Below are 14,252 nucleotides of genomic sequence, written 5' to 3' on the forward strand. Positions count from 1 at the left end.
GTATTTGCTACATGTTGAAGCTTTTAAAACTTGACACACAGTGAACCTGGGGGTTTGGGACGCTGCGATTGTCCCTGCTTTGCTTGGCCAGTAATCCAGCACTGACGCAAACTCTGAGAATAAATCATCAGTTATGCCTGCAGCACAGCAGAGTATAGCTGGGTCTTAGATGTTGTTAAAAGGTTTTTCTCTGTATAAACTGTGTGTGTGCGTGTGCGTGTGCAGGCGAGGGCGAACGGTCAGGGCAGCATGTGTAACCAGGCCATCATGCTGATCACGGATGGAGCCATGGAGGACTTCGAGTCCGTCTTCGAGGAGTTCAACTGGCCTGAGCGCAGGGTGAGAACCGAGCCGAGACCAGACGCCCCTCAACATAGATTGGCTGTAGAGAAGTTGTGCTTCAACTTCTCATTATGAAGTAAACGCTGACTGTACAATGTAATGGTGACAGTATAATGACATGTGGCGGACCCTGCCACCTTTCTAGCTTCAAACAGTGTTCTGGGACCTTATTAAATCTCTAAATAATTTAGATTGGTTCCCTTTAAACCTCACTTTCACAATGCTGTTCTGTCTGGATCACCATTTCTGTTTCACGTCTCCATCGTAGATTCAATGAATGAATAAAATCATGTTGAGTCCAGTGTTGTTGGTAGTTGTTCTCTGAGGACAAACAGCGATCCGGTTGTCTTTGCAGCACCAACAACAGGTGTGAACAGGTGTGTTTCTCTGTTCAGGTGCGAGTCTTCACCTACCTGATTGGCAGAGAGATGACCTTCGCCCAAAACACCAAGTGGATCGCCTGCAACAACAAAGGTCAGCTGTGTGTGTGTGTGGTTGTGTGTGGTTGTGTGTGTGTGTGTGTGTGTGTGTGTGTGTCTGTCTTGCCTTGCTTCCTACCTGTACTCACACCCTGAGTGTGTGTGTTCTCAGGTTACTACACACACATCTCCACGCTGGCCGACGTGCAGGAGAACGTCATGGAGTACCTGCACGTGCTCAGCCGACCGATGGTCATCAACCACGACCACGACATCATTTGGACGGAAGCCTACATGGACACTGTGGTGAGCCGAACTGACCAATCACAGAGCTTATAGGAGAAGTTCATCATCTGTTGTCATATTTCAAGCATCTTTTTTAATTTGATCAGACATGAAGTGTTTTTCATTTGTGGTGAACTGCTCCTTTAAGTCCACATACGTCATCATCATCATCATCATCGTCATCGTCTTCGTCATCATTGCCAGTTCACTTCATCTGTCCGTCTTTTCTCCTCCCTGTGTTTCGGCTCATTCTCCCATGATCCTCTGGGCCTTTCCCTCCATTGCTCCGGCAGCTTCCCAACACCAAAGAGGTAAAGAAGGAGTAGAAGAAGAAGTTGTAGTTTTGGATAAACAGTTAATGTAGTTCACATGTTTGGCTCTAGACACCTTCAGACTCCTTGAATATGGTTTGAGTACTGAGATAAATGTTTGTGTTTGTGGTTTTACTTCACGATTAATCAAACAGTTATAAAGTAGGCAGGACAAAGACTGATGGCGACTGACCGAGGAGGAGAAAGATAAAGAGAAGAGACGTGTTTTCACTTAAATGTTGCTCCTGCTGCCAGATGACAACAACAATAAAAAAAAAAAAAGCTCTTTTTTGAAGCTTTGAAATTTAACACAATAGTGTTGTGAAAAGTACCCAAAAGTCTACTTGAGTAAAAGTAAAGGTGTGTAAAAGTATTCATGCAGTAAAAGTGAAAGTCGACATATGAAAAGTACTCGGATAATAAAAGTCCTCAAGTATCAAAAGTACAAGTAAAAGTAAATTATACATGTATTTACATGTATGTGAAGTATATACTGTATACTTTGGGTTGTATCCGATATATATTTAATTTTTTTTTAGATTAATCAGAATCAGTGTTTTTTAGAATCCGATTGCAATTAAAATAGATTAATTTAAAAATGCGCTACTTTGGCTGTGATGTAGCAGGTAATCTGCAGTGTGCTGTAACTACAAGATACAAGGTAAATTAATCTCTGAAGCTGCTCTGTAGTCTGGTGGTACGGCAGCGGATACTTCTGTATCTTTTGTCAGCTGACAGCAGGCTGAACAGACTGTGGCTGGGTGGGTGTTGTCTTTTCTTTTCTGGGCTACTAGTAACATAAGTAATGAAGTAAATGTAGTATAGTACAATAATTTCCTCCAAAATGTAGTAGAGTGGAAGTATAAAGTCATAGAAAATGGAAATACTCAAGTATCTCAGAACTGTACTTAAGTACAGTACTTGAGTAAATATACTTAAGTACATTTCATCACTGTTCACAAATTAGTTTCAAAACATCTGAAGTGTTTCTTTAGGAACAACAGTACAGAAGATCTTTAGGCTTTGTTTGCTGTCCGTTAGGTTCAGGTGACTTTATTTGTACCTGTAGGAACAGGCTGCAGTAGACGACGAGGCATCAATCTTTACACACATTTTACAACAACACTGACAACAGACAGACATAATTAAACATGACAAATGCAATAATGGCTCCACTAATCAGGACGTAAGAATTAAAACCACTAAATAAAATAACCAGTAGAATAAATGAGGTGAAATTCTGTAAACACATATTACTTTGTCCCTCATGTTGAGAACCACTTGTTTGGACTGTAGTGTTTTTACCACCAGGGTGTTTTTAAATTTACACAGAACTACAGCAGTCCTACAGCTCCACCTGCAGTTCATCACAATACTTCATATACAGAGCATTCAACAGACAAAGAATAAGCTGTAAAACAAATATAGACAGAATAACATCACATCACTGGACATAAGACTGCATTAGATGTAAGTTGGTCCTGTTATTTTGTCCAACATAGTTCTTTAAAACCGAACCACCGTGATGTGATGTTGTGTGCTGCCATTTTAAATGTCAACCTGTCTTTCAAAATCTTTTCCTTGATCCATCATTTCCTACTTTTAAAGTGTGTGTTTATATAAAAATCACCAGCGTGTGTGTTGAACGCTCTGTTGTGTGTCAGCTCTTCAACACCAAGGCTCAGAGTCTGCTGCTGATGACCTCAGTGGCCATGCCGGTCTTCAGCAAGAAGAAGGAAACGGTCAGTGTCAACTCACATTTATCCAAATAAAACAAAACAAATGTGTTGCTGTTTTTAAAGTGATGACATACTGACATACTTATAGCAGCGAAATCTCTGACATCACTTGGAAAGTTGAGATCATTACGCCTTGTTATCACAAGTGAGACGATACTTTGAACACGCTGACCTCACATGTCAGTGATGACGGGGAATACAGCTTATAGCGGATAGCGGATATAAACATGTGAAAAATTCAGAATTATGAAATGAAAAATTGTCTTGTTTGCAAAAACAACAATAACAGAAAAACCAACCAAAGAACAAAAACTCACAGACGCCACGTTGTACTTCCACAGGAGCAGGAAACAGGCCAAAAGGGACTATAAACGTTGTCGTTACATTTTAAATTGTACGTCACATCACAAACATAATAAAGTAGGTTTTAGTGCCTTGTTTTGACCCTTCTGCCCGTCTCTCCAGCTGTCCCATGGGATCCTGCTGGGTGTGGTCGGCTCTGACATCCCCCTGATGGAGGTGATGAAGCTGGCACCCAGATACATGGTGAGCTCAGGCCTGTGGGAAAGTTGTTTTTGGAAATGTTTGGAAATATTTTCCATTTCCTGTTTTAATTCAGACTAAAAGAGGAGATGTCAGATTTCACAATAAAAGCTTTAAATGTCATCGCTCCTTCATCTTCCTCTCATGTGTTTCTACTTCTTCTTCTTCCACAGCTGGGAGCTCACGGCTACTCCTTCCTCATCACCAACAACGGTTACATCCTGGCTCACCCTGACCTTCGACCTCTGGTGAGTCCCATCTGGTTACTGCAGAGGACGTGTTTGTCTCGAGCTGCAGCAGCTCTGATTCACTGCACCTCTATTTAAAGTAAGAGGTGTACTGGAGGGTACATTAGAGCGTATTAAGTATTTATAAGGACAGTTGTACAGTATTTCACTACTGACATGCACACACACGCACACACACACACACACACACACACACACACACACACACACACACACACACACACACACACAGTAACAGTGTGTCCTCTGTCTGACAGTATAAAGATGGAAAGAAACTGAAGCCGAAGCCAAACTACAACAGTGTGGATCTGTCTGAGGTGGAGTGGGAGGATACGGAGGAGAGGGTAACCACACACACACACACACACACACACACACACACACACACACACACACACACACACACACACACACACACACACACGTTATTTGAGGTTAGAATTATAAATGTTTTTCTGAGATCACCGGATGAATCTCAACTTGCAAAATTTGGTGTAGTGGATGACCAGTGTTTCAGTGTTGGACTGAAACCTTCCACATATTGTAATCTACTTGTATAGTCTCAAACCAGGTTCAGACGACATGATATAAGCTCGATAATGACCCGACCCGACATAAGTAGGCCGTCAGGAACAAAAAAGGGCATGGGACAGTTTTATCCTGTGTAATAAATCATGGTGGACGACAACCAGCGCTGCATCTGGAGGCCTCACAACGTCTTCACAGAGAGACGAGCGGGTCCAAATTTTTTGCTTTCTCTCACCGAGTATGACAAACTCCTCCATGTGTTTGATGACGTTGAACTATAAGAGCAGAGAACGCTCTGAAACTGATAAGATGATGAAGTGAAGTAGGAGTGAGAGAAACAGGAAAGGTCACAGTCGTTATTATTTCTTCTTTTGCTGGCAGCCAGTATCATACACACCGCTTCAGATGCCATGTTTTTTTACTTTCTTGTTGCCTGGAAGTCGATCTCTAGCTCCTCCCTCCTGATGACATCCTGTCCTTGTCAGGTAATGAAAGACGGTGAGCTATGATTGGGACCAACGTGTAGTCTGTCATGTGCGCCAGCCAACCATTTTCTTCCACTTATCCGGGGTCTGGTCGCAGTGGCAGCATGCTAAGCAGGGCATTCCCCTCCCCAGCAACTCTTCCCAGCTCTTCCTGGGGGATCCCGAGGCATTCCCAGGCCAGATGAGATGTATAATCCCTCCAGTGAGTTCTCGGTCTCCTCAAAGGGCTTCTCCCAGTTGGACGTGCCCAGAAAACCTCTAAAGGAAGGCAGTCCATCCTAATCAGATGTTCAACCACCTCAGCTGGCTACTTTGATACGAAGGAGCAGTGGCCCTACTCCGAGCTCCCTCTGGATGTCCTATCTCTCAAGAAAACTCACTTCAGTCACTCGTGTCTGCGGTGTGATTCTTTCAGTAACTACCCAGATCTCATGACCATGGATCGACCGGTAAATTGTACTGCTGACGCCGCACCAAACCGCCTGTCCATCTCCATCTCTGATAACTCGTGACCATCCTAACCGACAGAAATATCACGTCGTTTGAACCCAGCACACGAGGAAGAAACTCTTTTAACTTTGTTTTAAACTTGTTCTTACCTCACAGCTGAGAACAGCCATGGTGAAGGGACAGACTGGCAGCACCAGCCTGAACGTCAGAGCTTCAGTGGATAAAGGAGTGAGTGAATCAATCAGTTCACGTGTTAATCAACGTATCTTAATATATACAATATAAATAATATGTCTCCCTCCTGTTCAGTAGATGGCAGTAATGTTTTTGTAAGTTAATTAACAACTACTTATTTCAAAGAAGAAGAGGAAGAACTCTCTAATTGATCTTCAGTTGATAGGATTCAGCGCTTCACCGGATGTTTCATTAATGACTGAAAAGTTAAAATGTTCCTGTTCTCCTCCAACAGAAACGACCTCTTTACCTCACCAACGATTACTTCTACACAAACATTGATGAGACACCTTTCAGGTAAATCAGCTGTTTGTCCATCAGGCCTTTTAAAAAGATGTCAAACTGATGTTTTATCTTATCTGTTCCTGCTTATATGACTTTTTATCAACCTGTCCTGTTTAAAGGGACATCATGTAGTTTTGGAGAAGAAATTCAAACTCAGAATTTTAATATTTAATATTAAATATATTAGTATATATTTAATATTAATGAGGTGATAACACAAACTCAGAAGTATGTATTTTTTCCATAAGTGAATAAACAAGCTGTTCTCAGAGGACAAAAATGACCTTTTTGGTCAAAAATATTGTGATATTTGATTTTGTCGACCAGTCCTAACATTTATGAAGTGCTTTTGAATCAGAATATATCATCCTCATAAATCCAGTACCGGCCGGTCTCTATCATCTTCATGGAAAGGCCCCAAAACTGTATTGTTGTTGTTTTTACTTTTTATACTTCTGATTGTATCTGTGTGCTTCGACCACTAGAGGGCAGCACTTTACACTGAGTATGATTAACAGTAGAAGTGCGGTCAGTGTTCACAGGTTCCTCTGTCTCTCTGCGTCTCTGCAGCTTCGGTATGGTGCTGACGAGGGGTCACGGAAGGGTGATGTTCGTGGGAAATGTGTCTGTGGAAGAAGGTAGGATTTCCCACAATTCCCTGCTGCACAGACCTTAAATCAACTGGTGTATCAGATGCTGCAGCTGGTTAGAAAAATACAACGTAGACATCAACATGCTAAAACCCCAGTATGTGTAGATGTGTTTATTCATGCATAGAAAAGTCAAACCTCGTACGCATGAATCAACCACATCTCCACAGCAGCTTCTCAAACTGAAGGGAAGTTATTAAGTAACTTCAGTGTTTGTATCTTCCTCTGCAGGCCTGCATGATCTCACCTCCCCGGACCTCAGCATCGCCACTGAGTGGTACGTAAACATGAACTGATATTAAAGACAGTAGATTTCTGCAGGACTCAGCAATTCAACCTTTAATCAGTTTATATGTGCAGAAGACTCAGATGAGTCAAATATATCAGCAGAAGGATTTTCAGTCCACTTAAGTCATTTGTGTGTTATGGGACTCCAAGAAGCTGTTCAGACCTGTTGTAAACATCTGTCCTGTGTAACCACTTGTGATCAGATCTCACTCTCCACTCTGGACCCGTGGACTTTCTCCACGGGGACAAAGAAGTCGCCTATACTGGTTACTGTTTAGTGTATTTGTAAAATGTGACATGTTTAGCATCAATAAAATGTTTCTTCTTTCATAAATTGAGTGTAAATGGTGAAATCAGTGTAAACAGTGTGTTCAAACAGCTGCTAAATGTTGGCAGGTAAGACTTTAGCACTTTAGACACAGAAGCAGACAGGCTGGTACAGCCATGCTGCCACAAACTGACACTTTTTACAAGGAAACAAACAACTTACTGTTTTCATTTAATGCTGAATTCACAAGAAGGAGACAATGATTCAGAATCTGTCAGAGACAGAGTTTCACAAAGTTTCTCTTCACGCAACAACTTTCAAAATCAGACAATTTGTTAAGGGGGTCTGGTGATATTGTGGTTACTTGTTCAGTGGGTGAATCAGATTCAAGTGACGGATTAAAAGAAGATTAGAGGCATGAGTACAAAGCAAAAGTCAGGATTTGCATGATAAAACTTTTTTCTTTATCCCTGAAATCTTCTCAGACAGAGTAAAAGTATTTTTTTCCTTTAAACTTTGAGAATCGGCTGAAAACGTATTAAACTCCCAACAGCGTGTGGGCAGGTTTCTGTGTAGCAGCTTGTCCTAACAATATCCATAAACCTCTTTTCCTCAGGACTTACTGTGAGACGGACATCGACCCCGGCCACCGGAAATACACTCAGCTTCAGGCCGCCATCCGCTACCTGCTGGGGAAGGAACCCGACCTGGAGTGTAAGTTTTCTACATTAACTTCAAACATTTGTGTTAGCTGGGTTTATATCAACTCCTTTTTGGGAATGAGAATCTGATGATCATATGATGATGATGATGATGATGATGATGATGACCTGGTCTGTCCGTTGCCTAGGTGATGAGGTGTTGCTGCAGCAGACGTTGTTTGACGCCGTGGTAACGGCTCCACTCGAAGCCTACTGGAACGCCCTGATGCTCAATGACAGGTGAGATTTGACGTATTTATTTTAAATAAGAAGTGTTAAAGGGTCCGTTCACCCAAAAATACAAGAGTAAGTAGAACATCTGCAGGAAATATTTTTTTGTCAAAGATTAAAGAAATAGCCGTCGTTCTGCAGACTGACCAGCTTTAAAGGAAGTATTCAGAATTTTTACCTCAGTGAAAGTGCTCATACCACACTGACAGTTAAAGTCCTGTGTTGTAAATATTACTCAAGTAAAATTATGTAAGTATAATCAGGAAAAAGTACTCAAAGCAGAACAATGTCCCTTTTGTCTGTTATACCAATAATCTGATCTCATTAGATGATTATGATCCAGTCATTAATGTAAAAGCAGAATTTTACTGTTGTCGTTGTTTGAGGTGGAGCTCATTTTAAAGTCATTTTCATTCTGGTTTAATCTGCTGATTATTTTCTTGTAAAATTTCTGAGAATAGTCAGAAATGTCGTCACAATGAGCCAGAGACCAGAGCGACGCCTTCACAATGTTTGTGTAGTCCAACAAACAGTCCAGACCTCAACATTATTACAAATACATTCAATTCATTCAAAGGATTCATTGTTTGATCAACTAATTGTTTCAGTTGTACTTGAATTATAACCAAACATCATATCTTATAAACTCTTCTATGTGAAAATATTACTTGATATTTAAGTAACTGAAGCTATTTGATAAATGTAGAGGAGAAAAAACTACAATATTTCCCAAAATACTTATATATAATATAATATATAATTATATAATACTTTCAACAGATGGTAGTGACAAACATAACTGCAGCTGAGTTCACTGACAGAAAGATAAAATGAGCCCCATAGAGATAACTGTAACTGTGTGTGTGTGTGTGCGCGCGTGTCTGTGTGTGTGTGTGTGTGTCTGTGTGTGTCTGTGTGTGTGTAGGGTGGAGCCTGGAGTGGAGACGGCCTTCCTCGGTACTCGTGCCGGCCTGATGAGGATCATAAGATACGCAGGAGTGGAGGCCAGAGTGGCAAAGTAATGGCTCCATGTCCTCTTTACAGCACAAGTTCTCTCAGAATCTCTTTCATATTGAAGCAAAACTGTGATCGTCACTGAAATATCCTGAACTGATATTGTTTTTGAATCGGATCTGAAATCGAAGCAGGCCCTTGTGGGTGAGAATCAAATCGATTCAGATAATCAGTGACGATAACCGGCTCTGACCACGGTGCCACGATGCTACAATGCAGGGATTAAATTAAACAATTAAATTTTTCCAGAATAATTCACAAGTTAATTTCTGCCGAAAGTTTCAAAATAAAATGTCATCTGAAGTTAAACTTCCACTCGACAGAAAGTTTCTGACTCCGGCTGATAAAGACAACCTGTTCACCGTCGATCACTTCCCTCTGTGGTACCGCCTGGCTGTGGAAAACACGCCTGGAAGCTTCTTCTACTACCCCGTCAACGACAAAGGTCAGTCTGCTCAGCAGCTCGACGTTTATTTCATTTAATTAGATATGTTTCTAATGAGCTGATCCTGAGGTAAATCTTCTCTCCACAGGAGTGAAGTTCATCATAGCGACGACAGCAGTGACGGTGTCATCTGAAGGAAAGACGGCCATGGCTGGAGGTGAGTCACTCTGCTGCCGCTCTGATTCAAAACATTTAAACTGGGAAATCTTTTAAAATGTGACAGTGGAATATGTTGGTCTTTGATGTTGAGACTGTTTTATTATTTTTTTACTCTTTCCTTCATTGGCCGATTTTACATCAACTGTTGGTTGATCGCACACAGTACAAGTACGTTTAGTACCTTCAGTTTCCTCAAAAAGACCTTAGAAGGTCTTAAAAAGTCAGTAATGTCAGTTTGAAGATATTTTTGTATCTGATATCAGGCTCTCAGGAGAAGTTGTACCTCAACTAAAAGTGTGATTGTTGTGACAGCAGATTGAGCTGCAGGAGGCGCTGCTGCTGCTGCTGCTGTAGCAGGGAGCTCATCAGCACATGAAGGACAAGGAAGATTTTAGCAAAAACTTAAATCAATCTAATCATTTGAATTGGTTGATCCATTCATCCATTTTCTGCTGCTCATCCAGATCAAGGTCACGTTGATTTTAATACATTTTATCATGAGGAATTATTGTTAAATACGACGTGATATTGTGTTACATTATGATAAATAATTCCAGGCCGAATCGTCCACACTCGTCTTCTACAAACTGTCAGACTTTGGCTGGTATGACTGTGAAACAGTTATTAAATTGCAATTCTGTGTGTTTTTTAAAAGATTTTTAAAAGTCTTCAATTCACCTGGTTACCTGATCTAAAGGAAGGTGCATTCAAGCATGAATCTGGAGTTGTTGTCGTCGTCGTCTTGGATTATTCACCAGGTGACATTTTGTATGTTGTAATACTCGGCTTAAAGAGATTACACGTTGTGCGAGCCTGTTGGTCGGGCCTTCAGTACACGTTACCTCTCTCTTATTGAACACTTGAGGAATCCATTGTGTCAGGAGGGATAACAATGGTCTTTCCCCCCCCGAGTTGCAGTGTGTTGATACTAATCCCTGCAGAGACTTTGATGTTACTGTGATGGAAAGTCATTCAGTCAGATTTTTAAAGCGAGGAGGAGAATCAAATGAAACAAGGCCTTAACATTTATTAAAATAAATGGATGACCCTGTAAGTTATTTTTAGTTTGTTTTAAAAGATAAAGCTGAAGTTTAGTAGATTTGAATATCTCTTAGTCCAGAGAGCTGATGAATTTAATCAGTATTCCTCAGCTCTACCTGTCGGACCAGGATTTCAGCAGGATTTCTTGACTTGACCTGAAGTGAGAAAAAACATGATTGTGTTGTTTGTCTTGATCCAAGAATGTGTCAGTGATGAAACCTTGAATCTTCTCTTTCCTCTCCTCTTCTGAGTTTGGTTTTCTTTGATTCCGGCTGCTTTTAACTGATGGATGTGGTTTCCTGGCTGCTGTTGAATCATTATTGTAAGTTCAGTCTTAAGGTTGGGTACAAAGTTCACACTGCACGATGCCTTCAAACTAATACGTTTGATACTAAAGCTGACATCAGATCAAACGCATAATGTGAGTATACCCTGAAAACTGTTATATTGCCTTGCCAATCCAAAATTATTTACAAACTCGGCCATGCAACAGAGCTGATGCAACCCAGTGCTGGTCAGGAATTTGCAGCAAAGATGAAATCTGACGTCATGTTAACTGTGCTGTCTTGTTCTGTGGTGTTTTTAAAAGAGAAAAAAAAATACAGTTTAGATAAATATAGAGTTTATTATCTTCAGCATGATTAACAGTCCTTGAGTTGGATTTGAGATGATGTTTCATGTGCTTATCACAGACGATATGGACAAAATAAAATAAAACACACAGGAGTTCCAGTCTGCGTGGGCTTAAATCCTCACACTCTATCTCATATTTTGCTATTGTTGGGAGTAATTGTGTCGTAACTGTCACTGTCACAGAGCTCGAGTGTTTGTTTGTGCTGGGTTGCAAGCCGTTGTAGCTCCAAGCTTGCCCTCTAGGTGGCAGTACAGCTCTTGTATTGTTTGAATGCAGTTTACCTCAGTGACGAAGCTTAAAGCAGCATTTCCCTGACAGCGTCATGGTTTAAAGTGTCTGTTATTTGGAAAGAATTCAACAGGGCATTCACCTAACGGAGGTACTATGTCTCAAAGTGGGGACGTTAAAGATAACATGAAATACATCGATCGAGAAAGAAACGAGAGTTTGTGCAGCAAACAACAGGAGAAATGTCACTTTTCACAGATTCACAGACATTTGTACTTTTGGTGCTTGTGCTTGTTGGGCTCAGATACAAAGACGGCTCGAACAGAAAGGTAGTTTCATTTTTCTAAAGAAGAAACAAAAACACAGATGAAGGGAAGTCAAGGTGCAGAAGTGCCAAATAGCAGCTTCAGAGGAGTTTAAAGCTGGCTGAGAGATGCAGCACAGGGAATAACAATTCACAGAGCATCCATACATTAAAAGAAGTGCTGCAGCATTCCAGTTTCACTGAATCTAGTCCGGTCCATTAGCTGTACAATCAGTCCCCACCCAGATTTTCAGCACAATCGCAGCGCTGCAGGGTTTCTCTCTCCAGACGGTGTCTCATCAGTGATGAGAGCTGAGGAGCAAAAGCAGCCAGAGCATCCTGGGAGGATCTTAAATCAGTAAAAAAGCAGCGGGTCAGAAGCTGCTGATTCGATATCCGTGCACAATGCCGCAGGGCTCTTTGGGCGGCGTCTCTTCTGGCGAGGTGGGAGACATTTGTCCGTCCTCCAGATCTGTCTCGGCACCTGACTCGGCCATCAGAGGCTGGCCGCGGTTCTTCATCTCTCTCTGGTACCGTGCCATCAGCGATGCATAGACGCACCCGTAAGTTGCTGCAACCACCATCATGACGCACACTGTGCCACAAATGACGCCCGCAACTATTTGCGTGCCGTGTGCTCGACGCACACTGACGGGCCGGTAGCGCTGGCGAACACATTCCTCGTTGCTGCTGACCCGCCCGGGTGGGCAGGGAGGCCGGGTGGCATAACCTGACGCACCCTCCTTGGTCGGACTCTGCAGGCAGTAGTTGAACATCTCTGCTGGTACGCTGCGGATGTCCCTGCCCTTCAAATTCCCCGGGAGACTGCACTGCATCGCATCTACCTGCCCATCTATAACACGGACAGAGAGGGGAACAAAAAGAGAGAGGGTAGAGAGCAGGGAGGGGAAAGATGAAGTAGAGGATAGCGGGAAGAAACAAACAGGGAGAGACAGAGGAGGATTGAGAGAGATGGAGGTCATTATATTCTTAGATGTCTTTGCTCAGCATACATCCATCCTGCAGAGCGGAGATTAATTTCCTCGATTAGACAGCTTTGAAGTACAGACTGAAAATACAAAGTGATTCGCTCTGCTACGTCTTAAAGCACTGCGCACCGCCTGCCAAAACTATCAACTTCACAGTATTTGAGATTTGGAGAGGCCTGCTAACAGCTCTACTCACCCCTGTAAATCAACCACTCTATCCAGTGCTTGAAGTCCCTCAGCTTGCAGTCGCACTCCCAGGGATTTCCCGCCAGCTGGAGCTGCTGTAGCCCCACCAGGGGCTCGAAGGTGACTCTGTCAAGGGCCACCAGCCGGTTGCTGGCCAGAGACAGCCAGGTGAGCCTTGGAAGTGCATCCAGCAGGCCCTTGGGCAGCCACAGGAGGCCATTGGAGGACAGGTCGAGCCCTCGCAGCCGCCACAGCCCCCTGAAAACCTCCTTGTTCAGACCAATGCTCCCTTGACTTCCATTTGAGCCCAGGAGGACGTCTGTGCTGTTGTTGGGGTCAGAAGTCACCAGGCGCACCCCGAGGTAGTTAGCAGAGAGGTTGAGCCAGCGCAGGCCGTTCAGGCCTGAGAAAGCTCCAGGTTGCAGGGTGGAAAAGTGGTTCTGGGAAAGATCCAGGAGCTCCAGGCTGCTGAGATTGGAAAGCTCAGTCGTGCCCAGAGAGGAGAGGTTGTTCTGAGGCAGGCGGAGGATCAGAGAGTCCTGCTCCAGCAGCGCTAGGATGGGCATCAGAGAGAGAAGGCCGACAGCAGAGCAGTCAGTGGTGTTACCATAGCAGGTGCAGACTCCAGGACAGCCGTGGACCGAGCCCAGCAGTCCCAGTAGAACCAACACCAGACTGGACAGAGCTGCACAGACTGCAAGACGAGAAACAGAACAGCAACACTATTTAGCTGAAGTCAATACTGTACAAAGAAGTTTTAATCAGATCTGACTGTTGACCTCCCTGTCTGTAACACAGTCGATGAATCTGAGACAGTTAAAAGACAGAACTAATATTTTTAATTTGCTTTTAAATTTCTGCTTCAGATTTCCAAAAAAACCTTTTTCTTTTTCTGCAATTTTTATTGAAAAAATTCAGACACACCGCAAAACGCCAACAGCTTGAAAAGAAAGAAAAAAAAGCTAAACCTTCATAAAAATGTTTGTCCGTCTGCTTCGTTAACACTTTGGAGTCTTTTATTGAAGCAGATTCGGTTTCAGATTTCAGTTAAACGTCTGCAGTGTGAAGGATGAAACATCTGTCCAGACTCACACAGACTCTCCAGGTGACTGCGTCCATACTGGTCTCGGCTCTTCATGACTGTCACATCGACTCTACTTCAAATTTAGACTCTCATCCGGCTCTCTGCTCTCTGCCGGTTCACACCAACATCCAGCTGAGGGGAATGTCCTGGAAGACAGAAAC

General features: G+C 42.7%; 2 protein-coding genes across 2 annotated transcripts in view; one reads left to right on the plus strand and one right to left on the minus strand.

Moving 5' to 3' along the window:
* Positions 1 to 14,252, plus strand: part of LOC141000848 (voltage-dependent calcium channel subunit alpha-2/delta-4-like) — a 64,536-nt gene that overhangs the window by 18,832 nt on the left and 31,452 nt on the right. The window contains exons 11-27 of the mRNA XM_073471728.1: positions 226 to 339; positions 738 to 816; positions 934 to 1,067; positions 1,340 to 1,357; positions 3,022 to 3,099; positions 3,562 to 3,642; positions 3,813 to 3,887; positions 4,145 to 4,231; positions 5,507 to 5,578; positions 5,820 to 5,881; positions 6,440 to 6,507; positions 6,751 to 6,796; positions 7,692 to 7,789; positions 7,926 to 8,016; positions 8,933 to 9,025; positions 9,345 to 9,466; positions 9,555 to 9,623. Of these exons, the coding sequence (XP_073327829.1) occupies positions 226 to 339; positions 738 to 816; positions 934 to 1,067; positions 1,340 to 1,357; positions 3,022 to 3,099; positions 3,562 to 3,642; positions 3,813 to 3,887; positions 4,145 to 4,231; positions 5,507 to 5,578; positions 5,820 to 5,881; positions 6,440 to 6,507; positions 6,751 to 6,796; positions 7,692 to 7,789; positions 7,926 to 8,016; positions 8,933 to 9,025; positions 9,345 to 9,466; positions 9,555 to 9,623 (1,387 nt within the window). The remainder of the gene's footprint in view (positions 1 to 225; positions 340 to 737; positions 817 to 933; positions 1,068 to 1,339; positions 1,358 to 3,021; positions 3,100 to 3,561; positions 3,643 to 3,812; positions 3,888 to 4,144; positions 4,232 to 5,506; positions 5,579 to 5,819; positions 5,882 to 6,439; positions 6,508 to 6,750; positions 6,797 to 7,691; positions 7,790 to 7,925; positions 8,017 to 8,932; positions 9,026 to 9,344; positions 9,467 to 9,554; positions 9,624 to 14,252) is intronic.
* LOC141001549 (uncharacterized) lies at positions 12,207 to 14,145 on the minus strand. Its single transcript, XM_073472657.1, has 3 exons — positions 14,100 to 14,145; positions 13,018 to 13,701; positions 12,207 to 12,685 (listed from the first exon to the last, which is right to left on the minus strand). Exons 1-3 carry the CDS (start codon positions 14,143 to 14,145, stop codon positions 12,207 to 12,209), a joined length of 1,209 nt encoding a protein of 402 aa, XP_073328758.1.

Source organism: Pagrus major, chromosome 8 (assembly GCF_040436345.1).
Source record: "Pagrus major chromosome 8, Pma_NU_1.0".
NCBI lineage: Eukaryota > Metazoa > Chordata > Actinopteri > Spariformes > Sparidae > Pagrus > Pagrus major.

Excerpts from the sequence above, each read along its gene's own strand:
- LOC141001549 (XM_073472657.1), bottom strand. The coding sequence starts at position 14,145 with ATGAAGAGCCGAGACCAGTATGGACGCAGTCACCTGGAGAGTCTGT. Across the intron at positions 13,702-14,099 it reads CAGTCACCTGGAGAGTCTGT|TCTGTGCAGCTCTGTCCAGT; the intron begins GTGAGTCTGGAC and ends CTCGTCTTGCAG. Across the intron at positions 12,686-13,017 it reads AGAGTGGTTGATTTACAGGG|ATGGGCAGGTAGATGCGATG; the intron begins GTGAGTAGAGCT and ends TCCGTGTTATAG.